The sequence below is a fragment of the Poeciliopsis prolifica genome, unplaced genomic scaffold, assembly GCF_027474105.1.
Source record: "Poeciliopsis prolifica strain line A6 unplaced genomic scaffold, Auburn_PproV2 SCAFFOLD014, whole genome shotgun sequence".
In the NCBI taxonomy this organism is placed as follows: domain Eukaryota; kingdom Metazoa; phylum Chordata; class Actinopteri; order Cyprinodontiformes; family Poeciliidae; genus Poeciliopsis; species Poeciliopsis prolifica.
Window position 1 is genome coordinate 12725720 of NW_026562389.1, and position 16781 is coordinate 12742500.

Genomic DNA, 16781 nt, shown 5'->3' on the forward strand with positions numbered 1-16781 from the left:
GTATTATTTGAGCTTTAAGATTGTCATGGTTACACATTATAACTGACTGTAAATAAGTGAAAAGTACTAAACATAATTATTAAATAAATCCTAAGTATTTAATAATAAATAATATTAACAGTTTATTACTACAACTGTTTGAGTTCTAATAATTAAAATATATGAAGAATAATTGCAATAATAAATGCAAATATTTGTTCTCGTGAATTCCAGTTTATTCATTAAAGAGCTTTTATTTGATGTGCTCAAAACAAACTAGGATCAATTAAATGACTGATTTCTGCCGTGGAGAATCCCAGGCTCTCCGATGCTGCATGCTGGGAAATGTAGTTTGGTTCACGGCGCCACTGTAAAACCAGAAACATTGTCCAGCCAATCACAGCAGCCCAGCTATACTAGTAACTAACCACAGCACTTCAGGCAAATTACCGACCAATCAAAAGCATAGCAACAAATCATACGTAATTAAAACATCACGGCCAATCACAGTGTCTCCTCCATGCCACTGGCCAATTAATTCACAACAACACGCATGATGCAGTTTTGCAAAGCGCATGCGCACAGTGTGGACAGCTGATAACTCATCTATTATGCTACTTGGCTGTTAAATAAAAATCCATCAGAGGAGCTTCTGGATCCGCCGCTGGACCACCGGAGCGCCGAAAATACAAAGTAAACACGGCTGTGAGGGTTCTGGTGCCGGGGTTAAAGGGCGGAAGATGCGGATGGTTCGGGCCGTAGTGTCGAAGGCTGCTGGCCGCTCGGCGCCTTCAGACAAAGCTCAGCTAACAGCTAATAAGCTAGCATGCTAAGAGACTAGCGGCACGGAGCGGGAACATCCGCAAATATTCGAGTTCTGACCCAAAAGGCCCGGTGACAAAGACTGTCTTAACCCATAAAAAGTCCACGTGGTTGTTAACATACACAATCCTAGTCCGTCCACCGCCCCCTGGGTCTGCTTCCAGCTCTCCGGTAAGGAGCAGCGCTCGGTCTGCTAGCAGCAAGCCATTAGCTGAGGCTTGCCCGCCATCTTTTCTGGCTCGGTAGGAGGATGTTTCGGTCCAAAGAACGAGCAGAACCGAGACCCTGTAACACCCACTGCATCATCATAGGCTGCAGTTAGCAGAACACCTGCATGGCTGAGGGAAAAGGAGCGGGTGGAGCCGCTGTTTGCCTGGATGTCTGCGGTGTAGAGGGCGCTAGCTGTTAGCTACCATTAGCGGGATAACGGCAGAAGCGTGCAAGCAGCTGGACTCTCGGGAACAGCCTGGTTCGGTACTGGAGTTCTGGTATGCTGGTTTGGATCAGTACCCGGAGATACGGTTGGACTTTGGGTCGATACATGGCAGGCGGCTTTCAGTTATTTTACATTAAGATGTTCTGATTGAGCTGCCAGCTCTGTTCTGGTTCTGTTTGTAAGTGGAAGCTGTGGGAGTGAATAAATGGTTCTGGTAAACTAGATATTTCTTTAGTTTCCAGGTCTGACTAAGTGTGAAGCGGTTTGGGTTTGGATTAGAACCGGATCCTGAAACCATGGTTCTGAGTGGAGGACAGGATTGAGTGTTGTAGGACAAACGGGTTGCTGGTTCAGGTTCTGAACCTCAGAAGGGTTCCTCTGCACAGTCAAACCAAGCCACGCGTAAACAGGGTTTGATTCTACCAGAATCTGGTACAATCAGTCACAATGTATTTCTTCATGTCACAGAACCATTAACTGAACTTAAATCCAGTTCTTCTGGATTTAAGATTGACCCATAAGCAGACGGTCGGGTTGTCCTGAATTATTCACCTTTCTAGTAAATATGATGACGCTCCAAGAGTTCCAGCAGCAGATTGTGGGTGTTTGGCTCTGTCTGAGATTCTGAGAAACCTGAGACAAGTCTCCCCTGATTGCCCGCTGAACCTGGCGTCTCCCCTGATTGGCCGCTAAACCTGGCGTCTCTCCTGATTGGCCGCTGAACCCGGCGTCTCACCTGATTGGCCGCTGAACCCGGCGTCTCACCTGATTGGCCGCTGAACCCGGCGTCTCCCCTGATTGGCCGCTGAACCCGGCGTCTCACCTGATTGGCCGCTGAACCTGGCGTCTCCCCTGATTGGCCGCTGAACCTGGCGTCTCCCCTGATTGGCCGCTGAACCCGGCGTCTCACCTGATTGGCCGCTGAACCTGGCGTCTCCCCTGATTGGCCGCTGAACCTGGCGTCTCCCCTGATTGGCCGCTGAACCCGGCGTCTCACCTGATTGGCCGCTGAACCCGGCGTCTCACCTGATTGGCCGCTGAACCCGGCGTCTCCCCTGATTGGCCGCTGAACCCGGCGTCTCCCTGATTGGCCGCTGAACCCGGCGTCTCCCTGATTGGCCGCTGAACCCGGCGTCTCCCCTGATTGGCCGCTGAACCCGGCGTCTCCCCTGATTGGCCGCTGAACCCGGCGTCTCCCCTGATTGGCCGCTGAACCCGGCGTCTCCCCTGATTGGCCGCTGAACCCGGCGTCTCCCCTGATTGGCCGGATCAGAGCAAGGTGCTCAGGAGCTGCTGGTTCTGGTTCCATGAGATCAGTACGCTGTCAGAATAGCACACATGCAGTGAGGATGCGTCCCTGCGGATTAAGAAGTCCGACCTTTAGAGGAGCTGTCAGTTCAGCAAAAACGGAAAAAAAAATGACCTGGTCTGACAGATACAGCCGCACTGGTCCTCCAGTGTTGGACCGGGCCGACCTTTTCGGCCAACAGTGATCTATGGATGGTCCTGTCGTGTCTGCTGGTTTCAGAACCAGATTAGGGTTGATCAGATCAGAACCCGGTTCCATGTTTTTATATCTATACTCCGCTTTGCGTTGCCATGGTAACCTGGAGAGGTTCTGATCCAAACACATCCGGTCTGAAAACACTCAGTGTTTGAATCTGAAGCTTCATTTTAAATGAGCAGAACCGTGAAGGCCCGGTTTTGACAGAGCCGGGTTCTGACCTCAGCAGGTGCAATCAGAACCAACTTGAGCAGCTCAGTTAGAAATGCTGCTGGCTCTGGTTCTGACCCAGTCCTTGCAGATTCCTGTATTCCAGCAGCATTGGGTATGTTTGGTCCGGTCCGGTCTGGTTCTGAGGTCCGGTCCGGTCTGTCCTGCTTCTCGTTCTGTGACACGTTCGCTGACCGGGTTTTCTGGCTCTGGGTGATCCAGACGGATCATAACAACTGATCAAATCTACAGTTCAGATATCTCGATTGATAAATAGTGCGTGAGGCCCCTGGGGCTGCCCAATCAGCTGCCTGCATTAAATACTCAGAAGATACCTGAGTGTAGGAAGAGCACTGCATTATGGGAGAAGTTACTGCAGAAATCTGCAAACTGCTGCATAACCCTGAGAGGTTCTGACAGATGAGTTATGCCAGGTATCAGTGATGTCACTGACTGATATCTGCAGGAAAAAGCGTACTTTTAAAAATATCCCAGATGTGGTAATTCAGTTGCAGAATCCTCAAAAAGATTCCAGAGTCAGACTTACGCTTTTATTAATCTAACTTACTTCTGCTGAGTCATGATTTACTTTCAAGATATCTGCAAGTTAATTTGCACCAATTGGGTATGATAAATATAGTTATGACCAGTAACTAGTAAAATGCCCTAAATTTACTTTGACTAGTCATAATTTAATCATTTATCTGAAGTTTATTGTATACATGCTGAAGCACATCTGGATAGAAATGTCCTAAATAATACTAGACAGAATAAAATTAAGTCTTCATTCAGCAACATGTCAAAAGGAATGTCAGGTGTCGGCGGAGTGAAGCTGATTTTATGATGAAATGGTTTGCCATACAGAGAGTTTCTGTGATCTGAAGGTGTTGCCGGGAGGCAGGGCTAACTGTGTGTGTGTGTGTGTGTGTGTGTCTTTTGCAGGTCGTGTGATGGGACTCATTCTCTCTAGGGGGTCCTCTGAGCTGAAGCTCCTCAACTGAACACACACCTGAGCGCCTCACACACACACACACCTGTGAGCCGCGTTTTCCTACCTCCAGGCCAGACGCTGCTGTTCCAAGGTGCATTGCTGCATCGTCCACCATGTCGGACGCCCCCGAGGCTGCGCCCGCCAGCCCCCCACCCATCACCAACCCACCCCCCCCTGAGGTGTCCAACCCCAACAAGCCTGGCAGGTAGGAGGGGGTTGATCGCTCTCTGTCTCTCTATCTCCATTTCTCTTTCTCTATCTCTCTCATCCTTCTCTCTCATCCCTCCATCAGGAAAACCAACCAGCTCCAGTACATGCAGAACGTTGTGGTAAAGACTCTGTGGAAGCATCAGTTCGCCTGGCCTTTCTACCAGCCGGTGGACGCCATCAAGCTGTGTCTCTGGGTAGGTCATTCCCGTAGCGACGGCCCTGTGACCCCCGCACGCCGCCGCTGACCCTCTCTGTCTGCAGGACTACCACAAGGTGATCAAGAACCCCATGGACATGGGAACCATCAAGAAGCGTCTGGAGAACAACTACTACTGGAGTGCCAGTGAGGCCATGCAGGACTTCAACACCATGTTCACCAACTGCTACATCTACAACAAGGTAGGGAGCGGCGCCCCCTGCTGGCCGGATGGAGGGAGAGGCGCCCCCTTCTGGTCGGACGCTGACCCCCTGGCTTGTCTCTGCAGCCCACAGACGACATCGTTCTGATGGCTCAGGCCCTGGAGAAAATCTTCCTGCAGAAAGTGGCTCAGATGCCCCAGGAGGAGGTTGCTCTGCTGCCGCCGGCGCCCAAAGTGAAGAAGAGCAAGCAGCCGCCAGCCACCACAGGTCAGAAAGGGGCCAAACATCCATCTCTACTGCTGCTAACACTGCTAAGGTTTCCCCCATTGTATTATAAGCCTGGCGGCCCGCCATGCTTAGCGAGCCCCCCCGCCCCCGCCAGGCTAGGCGTTGCTTGTTTATATTTTTAAGAAAATAATTTTAAAAATTGAGCATTTTTTTATTATTTTCTAGCCCACTGTATTCTCTCTGGTGGTGCAGCTCTTCGTGATGAAGCGATGAGAATGATTTATCTTTGTGAACAAGTTATGTGGGTTGTTTCCATCTCAACAGCTGCCCAGCGTGTGGCGCTGTCTGCCCTGTAAACTTCATGTCTGTGGTCCAGTTAGCGGTTAACGGACCAGCGCTGACCTCATGCAGGTTCAGCTGGTGAGGAGCTTCGCACTGGTTTTCTGTTATCTATATATTATCGCTCACAGCTCGTATATTCTCAGCGCACAAGAAAATCTATGCAGCGCATAAAATAAAGTCCAACATAAACTGCACATTGAGCTCAGACATCAGCTTTGACGATGGACCAATAACATTTTTTCTGTACTACTTTGCGATCGAACAGGAATCCAGCCAATGATATGATACAGTTCAGTTTTGCTGCAGCCAATCATCACCTGCTATTTTGTGTACATGTCTTGGTCATATGGGCTGTGGCACCGTGCAGGTGAGAATAGTGCAGGTGAGAATAGTGCAGGTGAGAATAGTGCAGGTGAGAATAGTGCAGGTGAGAATAGTGCAGGTGAGAATAGTGCGGCGGAGTTAAGACACGTGAAAGATAACACCTTATCACGTCTCAGTGGGACGTCCACTCACCAAAGTAAAAAAACAAATGCACCTCTAAGATCAAATGGCTGTTGGAGTTTATGCAACTAGAAGAACAGTAGAGTGGACAGAAGAGGGACCGTGTCACTGTTGAGATTATTCTTTTTGTTAGTAAGTGCTGTGATCACATTGATGCTCGTTTATCAGAGCATGAATTAAAGGATGGTTTGCATTTGATATTGAAGCACTGAGTTATGAATAAGCAGACATTTGTACACTGGCAAAGACATATGAGGCCATTAACAGTCAATATGCTGAATTCAAGAACATAAAGCAAGAAGCAGACTGACCATCAACCTGGGCTAAGTGAACAACCACTGGAGAAGGGCAGACGTAAAAAAAACTAATTAAATATTTTACAAGAATTTATACTGTATCACAAGCTACAGAAAACATCTCATTGTGCAAAAAGTGAACATTTTAATATGAACAGTTATCTCTGAAAGGTGTGATGTGTCATTTCTCACCCTGTATAAAGCAGGACTCTTATACTATGCATGTCATGAACAGCAATGTTTTCTTCTTTTTCATTTTAATTAAAAAGCAAACACATGAAAATTGCTGATGTAATCAGATTCTTTTAATAAGCCATGCACCTTCCTATGATCCCATGTAATTACCCAGTAATATTTGTACATTTTCTGTCTACTTAACATGTTTTATTGTGAAAACACGTGGAGCGACCGCTGGGCTGAGCAGGTTTTCTGGGGGAACTGTGACTAACGCTGCACATTTAGCTTGCTGAGGTATCAGGTGTGACAAAGACATTTCAAACCTAATTTTTGCTGAGCTGTAGTTGACCTGAGTCCTTGCAGTAGAATACTGTAAGAAAGGTTTTATTAATAATGAATGATGGAAGCAGAGGGAAACGATTACATTGCTGATGGATTATTAATGTTTTCTAGGAAAGACTTAAAGTCTGTAATTTTCCATTTATACATGTATTTATTTGCCTGTTTCTGTTGTGGTAATTGTCTTTATATATGTAACCTCTCTCTGTCTCTCTCTCTCTCTCTCTCTCTCTCTCTGTCTCTCTCGCTCGCCCTCAGTGAGCCAGCAGGCCGAGTCCTCCGCCTCCTCGCCGCCATCCTACCCCTCCCCTTCGCCCTCCCAGACACCTGTCATCTCGACCACACCCACACCTGTGCCCGCCACGCCCCCTGTGCCCGCCACGCAGCCCCCGGCAGCCATGATGCCCTCTGCACAGCCGGTCGTTAAGGTAACAGCTTCACATGAAACCACTTCCTGTCAGTTCAGTTTGCACGACTAAAATTCAGATCAGAAATTAAATAACAGAAAAGCTTCCACCTAAAAACACAATCCTTCATGAAGTTAAACATAAAAACACATTGAAGTATTAATTATTACACGTTTAATAAAAATACAAATTTAAATAAATAGAATCTGACAACCAGCTGACTGAGGTTTTGAAGATCCAAAGTCACATCAATATCTGAGAACATCAGTAATCAAATGCAGTGATATGACATTATGTCAAAACATTTATGGATTTCTATACAAATCCAACAAGAACTCCAAGAAATTGTGACTCTTGTATTCCAACACTATTTATTGCTAAAATGTTCAGACTTGCAGTCACACATAAACAAGTCAAAGTTTAGGGTTTTAAAAGTGAATCAAAATGTGAAAGAGAAGCAAACATGGCGGCTGAAACGACACTGGAAACATCCTGAATCATTTATGAGTCAGAATCAACAGGCTTCAAGCATAGGCGCTCATGTGTGTGTGTGTGCGTGTGTGTGTGTCCGTCCCCATGTCCGTGTCCGTCCAGCAGAAGAAGGGCGTGAAGAGGAAAGCGGACACCACCACCCCGACCACGTCGGCCATCTCTGCTGGCCGCGCCGACTCCCCGTCCGCCCAGGACGCCAAGCCGCCCAAGCTGGCCTCCTCCCGCCGAGAGGCTGCCGCCCGGCCCGCCAAGACCCGCCGCGAGACGGTGGAGGAGGCGGCAGGGGCCGAGGTGGCGCTGGGCGGGGCGGGGGCCGGCGCCCGGAAGGCCGGCAAGCTGGGGGAGCAGATGAAGCACTGCGACGCCATCTTGAAGGAGATGCTGTCCAAGAAGCACGCCGCCTACGCCTGGCCCTTCTACAAGCCGGTCGATGCCGAGGCGCTGGAGCTGCACGACTACCATGACATCATCAAGCACCCCATGGACCTCAGCACCGTCCGGGTAAGCCCCGGTTCGGCCCGGTCCTCCTGGGTCAGAACCGCAGAGAGTCAGGCAGGAGACATCTCTGTTGTCCTGTCGACGAACGTGGCCAACAGCCTCCGGAGCAGCACCTTGTGTTTGACTCCGGCACAAAGGATCAATTCTGGTTCTGATCCAGGTTCTCTTTCGGGTTCTGGTTCTGATCCAGGTGAGAGTGCTGGGAGTTTACCGTGTGTTCAGGATAAACGCCTGAATCACAATGAGTTTTACTATGGAGTCACTTCCTGTCTCATCATGTGGGTATAAATAAGCCCCATTTTTACGTTGAGCTCAGTGATGATGTCACTAACCACGGCTCCTCTGTGTTTCTGTTCTCAAGTGTTTGTAGATCTATATTAATGGCACTAAAAACCAGCAGTCAGCTGCATCCTGGGGGCGGAGCTTGTAGCGCTGACGATGATGCGTTTGTGTGTCTGCAGAAAAAAATGGACAAAGGAGAATACAGCGACCCGCAGAGCTTTGCCACGGACGTCAGGTTAATGTTCTCCAACTGTTACAAGTACAACCCCCCCGACCACGAGGTGGTGGCCATGGCCCGCAAGCTGCAGGTAGGTCAGCGCGCGGGCGCCCTGACCCCACCCTGACCTCACCCTGACCCCGCCCCGTCTCTCTGTGCAGGACGTGTTCGAGATGCGCTTTGCCAAGATCCCAGACGAGGGCCTGGAGGTGTCGGTCCCGTCCACCACGCCGGTGGTCAGTAAAAGCACCGCCTCCTCCGACAGCAGCAACAACTCCTCCTCCGACGAATCGTCGGACTCCGAGGAGGAGCGAGCCACCCGACTGGCCGAGCTACAGGAGCAGGTTGGTGCTGCCGACCAATCACAGGTCAAGAACATTCTGGTTTCCTTCTCCTTTTGTCTGAATCATGTTTGTTAGCCGTACGTTGCTGTGGGCGTGTCTGCGAGCGGCGGGTTGATTGTCAGTGTGTCCCTTCAGCTGAAGGCCGTGCACGAGCAGCTGGCCGTGCTGTCGCAGGCGCCCGTCAGCAAGCCAAAGAAGAAGAAAGAGAAGAAGGACAAAGAGAAGAAGAAAGACAAGGACAAAGGGAACAAAGCCAAGATAGAAGAAGAGAAGAAACCCAAGGCCGCCGCTCAGCAACCCAAGCCAGCCAATCAGAAGAAAAGCACCAGCCAGGAAAGCCAACAGCACGGTACCGGCCACCAGGTACGAGCCGTCTGACCTTTCACCTGCCTGCAGCCGTGCCGCAGCTCTCTGGGCCCACCGCGTCCGCTCTGTTTCCAGGCAACCGAAGAAAGCCAACAAGACGTCAGGCGGCGGATCGGCCAACGGCGACGACGGCGAGGAGTCGTCCCTGCCGATGTCGTACGACGAGAAGCGGCAGCTGAGCCTGGACATCAACCGCCTGCCTGGGGAGAAGCTGGGCCGGGTCGTCCACATCATCCAGTCCAGGGAGCCGTCGCTGAGGGACTCGAACCCCGACGAGATCGAGATCGACTTCGAGACGCTCAAACCCTCCACGCTGCGCGAGCTGGAGCGCTACGTCAAGTCCTGCCTGCAGAAGAAGCAGAGGAAGCTGCTGCGTGAGTACTGTGCTGGTCGCCATAGCGATGGGTTGATTACACACAGAAATTAGTTGCTGAGTGAAACCTGCTGAGGAAAATTACGTCAACCGTATATTTAAAAAAAAAAGGCTGAACCTCTGATTCAAGGAAAAAAATACTCATAAAAATGCAGGAAGCAGAGATTTAATACTCCAGCAGGGGGCGACGCCAGTTCCACTCGCACCACCAGGTCCTGCAGCGTTCTGGGGAACAAACTGGCCGTTTCTCACCACCTCCTACCAAAGCATCCCCAGGGCATCATGGGAAATACTTTGGTTTCTCAAAGCCCCGCCTACATCGTCCTGATGTAACCGTGATCGGTTCAGACCGCCAACGTCCTCACCCTACAGCGCTCAAAGGCGTCGTACACTTATTGCTCCGACCTCTAAGGTCATGGGGTCAAGGCCCGGCTGTGACCTCGGGATGACCTGCTGGTCTGAAATCCGTAAATCAATCAATTGGGCCCTGCAAATCAACCAGTCGCTGTAGGGGAAGTCAAAGGTCACATGATCAAGGCACCGTTTTTAACTCGCCCCTCTCTCTCTTCCAGAAAAGGCAGCTGGGGGCGGGGCTTCTGGGGGCGGGGCCAGCCGCCTGAGCGGTAGCTCCTCTTCCTCGTCTGACGACAGCTCCTCGACAGGCTCCTCCTCTTCCTCCGACACAGACTGAGAACACGGTTCAATTCAGACAGGACTGCTGCCACACACACACACTGACACACACACACACACACTGACACACACACACACACTGACACACACACACTGACACACACACACACACACGTGGAGACTGTATGTAAATAGGCCGACATGTTTTTTAGCTCCTAGTGTTCCTGTTTTCAGTGGAGAAACACAGGACAGGCTGAGGAAGAGGAGGAGGAAGACTGGAGGACACCTGGGCATCCTCCTCCTCCTCGTCTTCCTCCAGATTGGCCGGCAGTGACCCCTGACCTCTGAACACATTCCAGAGTCATCCGTCAAGCATCATGGGAGATATGGATGGGAAGTGGGTGGGGCTACCAGAGGAAGAGGAGCAGCTATCCGATTGGCTGGTCATGGGGCTGGGCCAGCAGAACCCCCTGGTTCTGAAGGACCCGTGGTGCAGCGGCGGTTCTGGGCCAGCAGAACCCCCTGGTTCTGAAGGACCCGTGGTGCAGCGGCGGTTCTGGGCCAGCAGAACCCCCTGGTTCTGAAGGACCCGTGGTGCAGCGGCGGTTCTGGGCCAGCAGAACCCCCTGGTTCTGAAGGACCCGTGGTGCAGCGGCGGTTCTGGGCCAGCAGAACCCCCTGGTTCTGAAGGACCCGTGGTGCAGCGGCGGTTCTGGGCCAGCAGAACCCCCTGGTTCTGAAGGACCCGTGGTGCAGTGGCGGTTCTGGGCCAGCGGGCGGCGCTGCAGGAGAAGCTCGTCTCTCTCCAACCCTTCTGGTCCTGGGGCTTCACGGTTCTCCTGAGCGGAACCAGATCCAGTTGGTTCTCCGGCGGGCCTCTCAGCAGAACCGGTCCGGGCGCCGCCGTCGCCACGGTAACCCAATGAGGCAGATTCCTGACACTACATTTTCTTTTTCCTCCTGTTTGGGTTTTCCCGTCGTGTTCTGACCCGTTTGTGTCTTCTAAAGTTCTCAGTATATGATGTTTGTGCCGCTGTCCGGTCCGAACTCTGAACCCTCTCCGTCCGGGTCCAGAACCGCTGGAGGCCTGGTCCGATCCTTGCCCCAGAGACTAAAGGTTCTGATCCGACCCGAGGAGCTTCTCAATGTTTTTAACAGATCAGACGGGATGTGGTACCGGTTCTGGTTCTGGCGTAAGCAGCTCATGAACCGGACTCTGGGTCGGCGCCAGGTCACAGGAAGGAGAAGGATCCGCCTTCTGCTGCACACGTGACAGAACTGATCACGTAGAGTGACAGCCAATCAGGAAGGAGATGGGCGGGAGTTCCTGTGGGCCCCGAGTCTCTGATTGGCTGAGCCCTGCAGCGCCCTCTGCTGCCCGTCTGTGTACAGTTCATTTGGATTTTTATTTGTTTTTAAAATATTGAACCAAAGTTCGCCGCCTTCCTCTGCAGTGTGGTCGTCATGGAGACGGATCAGCGCCCCCAGTGGACAGCCCGTTGCCACGGTAACCCCTTTGGATTGTAGTTGATGGTGGAGCTTCGATGCTGATAGTTAATTTTTGTATTTTATAAGAAAAAGAAAGAAAAAAGTGATTTTATGTATCTGCATGCACTCCGGCCGTACGTTACTTCTGTATGTTTGAGCACTGTATAGTAGCTGTAAGTAGCTGTGTGGTAGACGGAGACCAGAACCGGGTCGGAGCAGAACCCAGCAGAGGAGGAACCGACTAAAACCATCAAGTGGATTAATAATTGATGTAATTACTCAAACGGGATCCTTATTTTCTGACTTCATTTGTTTTCATAAATAAACACATAAACTGACCAACAAACTCGACTCTGATTGGCTGGCGGAGCAGCAGCTGGCCCCGCCCCCTTTCCTACAGAGAGCGAAGAGGACCAAATTACAGCAAATCGTCATCTGGAGATCCAGAAATACTTTGACGCTCAGGTGTCCAACTCCAGTCCTGCAGGTTTTAGTGAGCCTCGGCTCATGGCCCGGTTCTCCAGAACCATCAAGTGGAGCAGCAGAGCCTCATGGCCCGGTTCTCCAGAACCATCAGGTGGAGCAGCAGAGCCTCATGGCCCGGTTCTCCAGAACCATCAGGTGGAGCAGCAGAGCCTCATGGCCCGGTTCTCCAGAACCATCAGGTGGAGCAGCAGAGCCTCATGGCCCGGTTCTCCAGAACCTTCAGGTGGAGCAGCAGAGCCTCCAGCGCTGGAGTTTGACCCCCTGCTGTAATGTAATATCGCCAGATAATATTCATGTTTTATTAAATGGAAGCTAAACTTGAGCATCAGACTCAGTGGGCGTGGCTGCAACAGATCCTGGTGACTGATTGGCTGCTTCAATCAGGAAGTGAAGGTTCCGCCCACTGACAGCCATTAATAGTTTATGAAATCACAACATTTAAAGTGATATGAACCGAACCAGAAGCGATGGAGGTCCAAATACTTCTCGGTTCTGATAATCGGAAGAAACAGATGGAGTCCAGTTGGACCAAATGATTCAGAGAATCTGAACCGGTTCCCCGTGAGAATCAGTCGCTGAGGCCACAATGCATTCTGGTCTCTGTAGTCCGACCGCAGGCAGACGAGCCCTGATTGGACCTCCATCATCCAGAACCAGCAGCACCGCGAGGCTGCCCCCTGCTGGTTTCAGACAGAAACTACAACAGCTCCTTCAAAAAGTTTTATTAAGACAGAAGGTCAGAGGTCACGGTAGGTTCTGGTCCGGTCCAAATCCAGTTAGTCTTCACCAGCTAATCCACATAGCCCCAGTCTTACCCGGATCAGAACCTTGAACCGGGTCAGGGAGCTGAGGTTCGGGTGTATCACCCCGGTATGGTTCTGGTGGTCTGGGCCGAACCGGGCCCTGGGTCTGCTCTACATCATACTGCAAATCTTGGACTGGCCTTCGGAACCCTGCTGGGCCGTGCGGTTCCGGACCAGTACTGCCTGGTTTCCGTAGCTGCTGTACCAGGCGGACTGGCTCCGGGTCAAGTAGGAGGCGGGCGGTCCGGTTCGGAGCTCCAGCTGCTGCTGCTGCCAGACCAGCAGCGACGTGTCCCGGTACCGGAGCCGGCCAAACGGTTCCGACAGGGCCTTTGCCGCCAGAGCGGGCCGGGTCGCGGTACCGGCCGGACCCGGTTCGCCTACAGCGGGCTCACGGTCCGACATGCTGACCCCTGGACCGCCATGAAGGACTCGGACGGTTCTGGAGTCCAGAGGCTCGGTTCCGACCCATCAGCGACCTGAGGGAGGAGAAGACGAAATTTTAAGCAGGTTCTGATCCAGACGGGAAGTAGAACCGAACCGAGAACTTTGACTGACCTGGAGCTCCGCAGAGTCCAACAGAACCCTGATGGTTCTGCGGGTAGAACCCTGAGCGTCGCGCTTTGGCGGCTAATCTTACACCGTGCCTACGTCACAGGTGACGTACCGCCGCGCTGACGTAACTAATCCGATCGAGCATCCGAGCTGTGACGTTTTGATGACGTTTCTCCCATTGAAACTCCTTTAGTAGCAAACGGTTCGCAGGCACATCGCGTCAGCTGCCCATAGCAACCGTCCGTCTGCGTTATGTTCCGGGTAGCAACGGAGGACAGGAACAAAGGTTCCGCCGGAGGAGTCGCCGAGGTTTGCGCCCTCGATGACGTCATCAGGAGAGCGTATAAATAAAATTCTAATTTAAAATTTTCTGAATTATTAATTTAGATTGTTTTAGGGAATCTAATTGCATGAATCATTAAGTTATTGTAGATACTGATGGCTGCTGGCAGGAAGGATCTCCTGTAGCAGTCTGTGTCACAGTGACTCGGAAGAAGCTGCTTATTAATGGTATGAAGAATTCTTCTTTGCATTCTTTGAACCACAACAGAACCAGAACCAGCCTTCTTTATCTGGCTGTTCTTTAGCTTCTGGTTCCGGTGGTTATGGTTCTGATGGGTCCAGTGGTTGTGATGGTTGTGATGGTTCCGGTGGTTCTGGGGGTTCCGGTTCTACTTCTGGTGGTTCCGATGGTTCTGGTTCCAGTGGTTCCAATGGTTCTGAGGATTCTGATGATTCCGTTGGTTCCCAAGGTTCTGGTTCTAGTTCTGGTGGTTCCAATGGTTCTGGTTCTGATATTTTGCTATTTAGCAAGCAGGGTGGAGCATACAGGTTCAGTTAGCAGGTCTTGCTAACAGGTTTAGGTAGCAGGTTTAGCTAACAGGTGGAGCTAGTATGTTTCGCTAACATGTTTAGCTAGCAGGTGAAGCTAACTGCTTTAGGTAGCAGGTGGAGCTAACTGCTTTAGGTAGCAGGTGGACCTAACAGCTTTAGCTAGCAGGTGGAGCTAACAGCTTTAGCTAGCAGGTGGAGCTAACTGCTTTAGGTAGCAGGTGGAGCTAACTGCTTTAGCTAGCAGGTGGAGCTAACTGCTTTAGCTAGCAGGTGGAGCTAACTGCTTTAGCTAGCAGGTGGAGCTAACAGCTTTAGCTAGCAGGTGGAGCTAACTGCTTTAGCTAGCAGGTGGAGCTAACAGCTTTAGCTAGCAGGTGGAGCTAACTGCTTTAGCTAGCAGGTGGAGGTCTGAAGCCTCATTCAAAGGTTCTGGTTGGGCCCGAATAGTGAAAATGTCAACGTAACAAACCTGATCAACATGGAGCCTTCTGCTTCGGCAGTGGAAAATCTTAAGGTTAATGTGATTATTAACTGGATCAACAGTGTTATGATTGTTGTGTGAAGCATGAGTTCATGAAAAAGGATTGTGTAGCAGCTTAGTGTGTTGCCTCGTGTGACAGTGAAGTCATTGAATTGTTTGCTGTCTGTCCTGTAACCATGTAGTTTATCAAATTGAATGAATATGAATGAAAGGCCTGGAATCAATACTGATTAGAACATATAGAATATATTGAACACAGGTTCCTCTGCGTGTAGCACATTGACACAAACTCTTTTCATTGGTTGTTTCAGAAATGTGGTGCATTTGAGAAAATCGGAAAAATGGGTGTCATATTGCATTCAAGCACTACCTGGTGACAAAACGTTTGCTGAATGAGCATCAAATGCCACAATGTCATGCTGACAATGACAAAATCAATCTAAAATTCTACTTTTGTTAAGTCTGAAGTCTGCAGTCTCCAACCGAGTGGAAATGAGCCTCAGGATGCGGCCGATCAATCCGTCACGTCATCGACTTTAGAGGGTTAAAGCTGCAGCTCTGAGCTCTGGTTTCACACACACACACACACACACACACACACACACACACACACACACACACACACACACACACACACACACACACACACACACATGCATGCGCTGCTCTGTTGTTGCCATCCATTGAGCTGCTGCTGGACGGGTCTCATACTAAGAACCGGGATTCAGACACAACTTCAAACTTTTATTCTGTGCACTTTCAGAGAAAAATGTGTTTTGTTTCAGAGACACAGAGGACGCAGAGACACAGAGGACGCAGAGACACAGAGGACAGGTCCTGCTCTGCTCCTTATCTCTGCTGGAATGTTTCCGTTTCTGAGGAACAAAGATAAAGAGACACAAATAGATCCTGGAGGACAGACAGAGACAGAGGGACAGCTGGACAGAGACATGTCCACCCTCTGACATCAAACTGGTTCCAGTTCCTCTTCTTCACCAGTTCAGTTTGCACAGAACCAGAACCACTGATCTGGATCCGGCCCAACGGACTCCATCGGAAAGTTGCAGCGTTGGGTCGGGTCCAGATCTCCAGTGAAACCAGTGGAACCAGTTGGATTTCCTTCCTTCAGAAATGACCAACATCCTGTCCAGCAGTGGATTTGATAATCTATAATCTAATCTATGATGATGATTAGATCATAATCCGGTTAAAATCCTTCATCTGCAGCAGAAACTAAAAGCAGAGATCAGATTCTGCTGCTCAGCTTCCCTGATAATCCAGATTATAATCTCACAGAGAAACCCTCAAGAATCAGATCCTGATTGGTTCTGATCGGTTCTGATTGGGTCAGAGGTTCCAGCGGAACCGTCTGGTACCACAGTGCTGGTTCTGCCTCTTCCAGCTGTCCAGGTCGTGCTGACACGTTTCTGTAGTCATGATGTGACTGGACTGTTACTTTAATCTGGTCTGCGTTCTGATTGGCCGATTCCTTCCTGGAGGCGGGCCTTCAGCTGGCATGATGCTGCCATCACCTGGTCCTTCTGTCTTTGCGTCTCTGCTCTGTTTTTTCCAACCTCTAGTCGGTCGAATGGCGGGCTGCTGGTTCTGGTTCTGGTTCTGGTTACTTCCTTTTAAAGGGGAGTTTTTCCTGGACACTGTTGCCCCCTGCTGGTCCATAGTGATTTTGCTGTTTTTCCTTAGAAATAAATCAAATCAAATTTTATTTGTATAGCACATTTCAGCAGCAACTGAACCGAACCGGACCGGACCGAACCGATAAAGAGAGCTGAGTGGAATGTTCCTGCAGTATGTTTATCTGGTTCCGGTTTATCTCCTGCTGCTATTTCAGTTTTCTTCCATGTTTGGTCCTCAAGTGCTCTCTGTCTCTCTCTCTGTCTCTCTCTCTCTGTCTCTCTCTGTCTCTCTCTCTCTGTCTCTCTCTCTCTCTCTCTCTGTCTCTCTCTCTCGCCCTTCCGCAGCGGTTATAAGCGGGCCTGCGGCGCCTCGCCTCCATCTGCAGCGCAGCATGGCTCCAAAGAAGGTGGAGGCCAAGAAAGCGGAGGTGAAGAAGGTGGAGGCCAAGAAGGAGGAGGCGGCGGCCCCGGCCCAGGCCCCAGAGCCGGA

The 16781-nt window shown here is 50.7% G+C and overlaps 3 protein-coding genes across 5 annotated transcripts in view; 2 read left to right on the forward strand and 1 right to left on the reverse strand.

Moving 5' to 3' along the window:
* The first annotated feature begins 544 nt into the window (after nucleotides 1-544).
* On the forward strand, nucleotides 545-11844 carry LOC129366185 (bromodomain-containing protein 3-like). The gene is given in 13 exon segments (XM_055039890.1): nucleotides 545-672; nucleotides 3894-4147; nucleotides 4235-4346; nucleotides 4414-4551; nucleotides 4638-4779; nucleotides 6657-6826; nucleotides 7400-7798; nucleotides 8257-8385; nucleotides 8456-8638; nucleotides 8774-8956; nucleotides 8958-9001; nucleotides 9080-9378; nucleotides 9950-11844. Coding segments are annotated over 12 exon segments (2010 nt in total). The 5' UTR covers nucleotides 545-672; nucleotides 3894-4055; the 3' UTR covers nucleotides 10069-11844.
* A 234-nt stretch (nucleotides 11845-12078) lies between these two features.
* The window catches only part of LOC129366193 (myosin light chain 3-like), a 5255-nt gene continuing 552 nt past the window's right edge, over nucleotides 12079-16781 (forward strand). The window contains exons 1-2 of one of the 3 annotated variants that reach the window (XM_055039909.1): nucleotides 12079-12163; nucleotides 16637-16781. The exon at nucleotides 16637-16781 is cut by the window's right edge and continues 552 nt beyond it. In XM_055039909.1, the coding sequence (XP_054895884.1) occupies nucleotides 12094-12163; nucleotides 16637-16781 (215 nt within the window). In that variant the 5' untranslated portion in view covers nucleotides 12079-12093. Of the gene's footprint in view, nucleotides 12164-12555; nucleotides 12734-13338; nucleotides 13446-16636 lie in introns of those variants that run through there. The other 2 variants (XM_055039905.1, XM_055039910.1) reach the window with 2 other exon arrangements.
* LOC129366197 (putative uncharacterized protein BRD3OS) lies at nucleotides 12690-13455 on the reverse strand. Its single transcript, XM_055039916.1, has 2 exons — nucleotides 13346-13455; nucleotides 12690-13266 (listed from the first exon to the last, which is right to left on the reverse strand). Exon 2 carries the CDS (start codon nucleotides 13190-13192, stop codon nucleotides 12899-12901), a length of 294 nt encoding a protein of 97 aa, XP_054895891.1. The 5' UTR covers nucleotides 13193-13266; nucleotides 13346-13455; the 3' UTR covers nucleotides 12690-12898.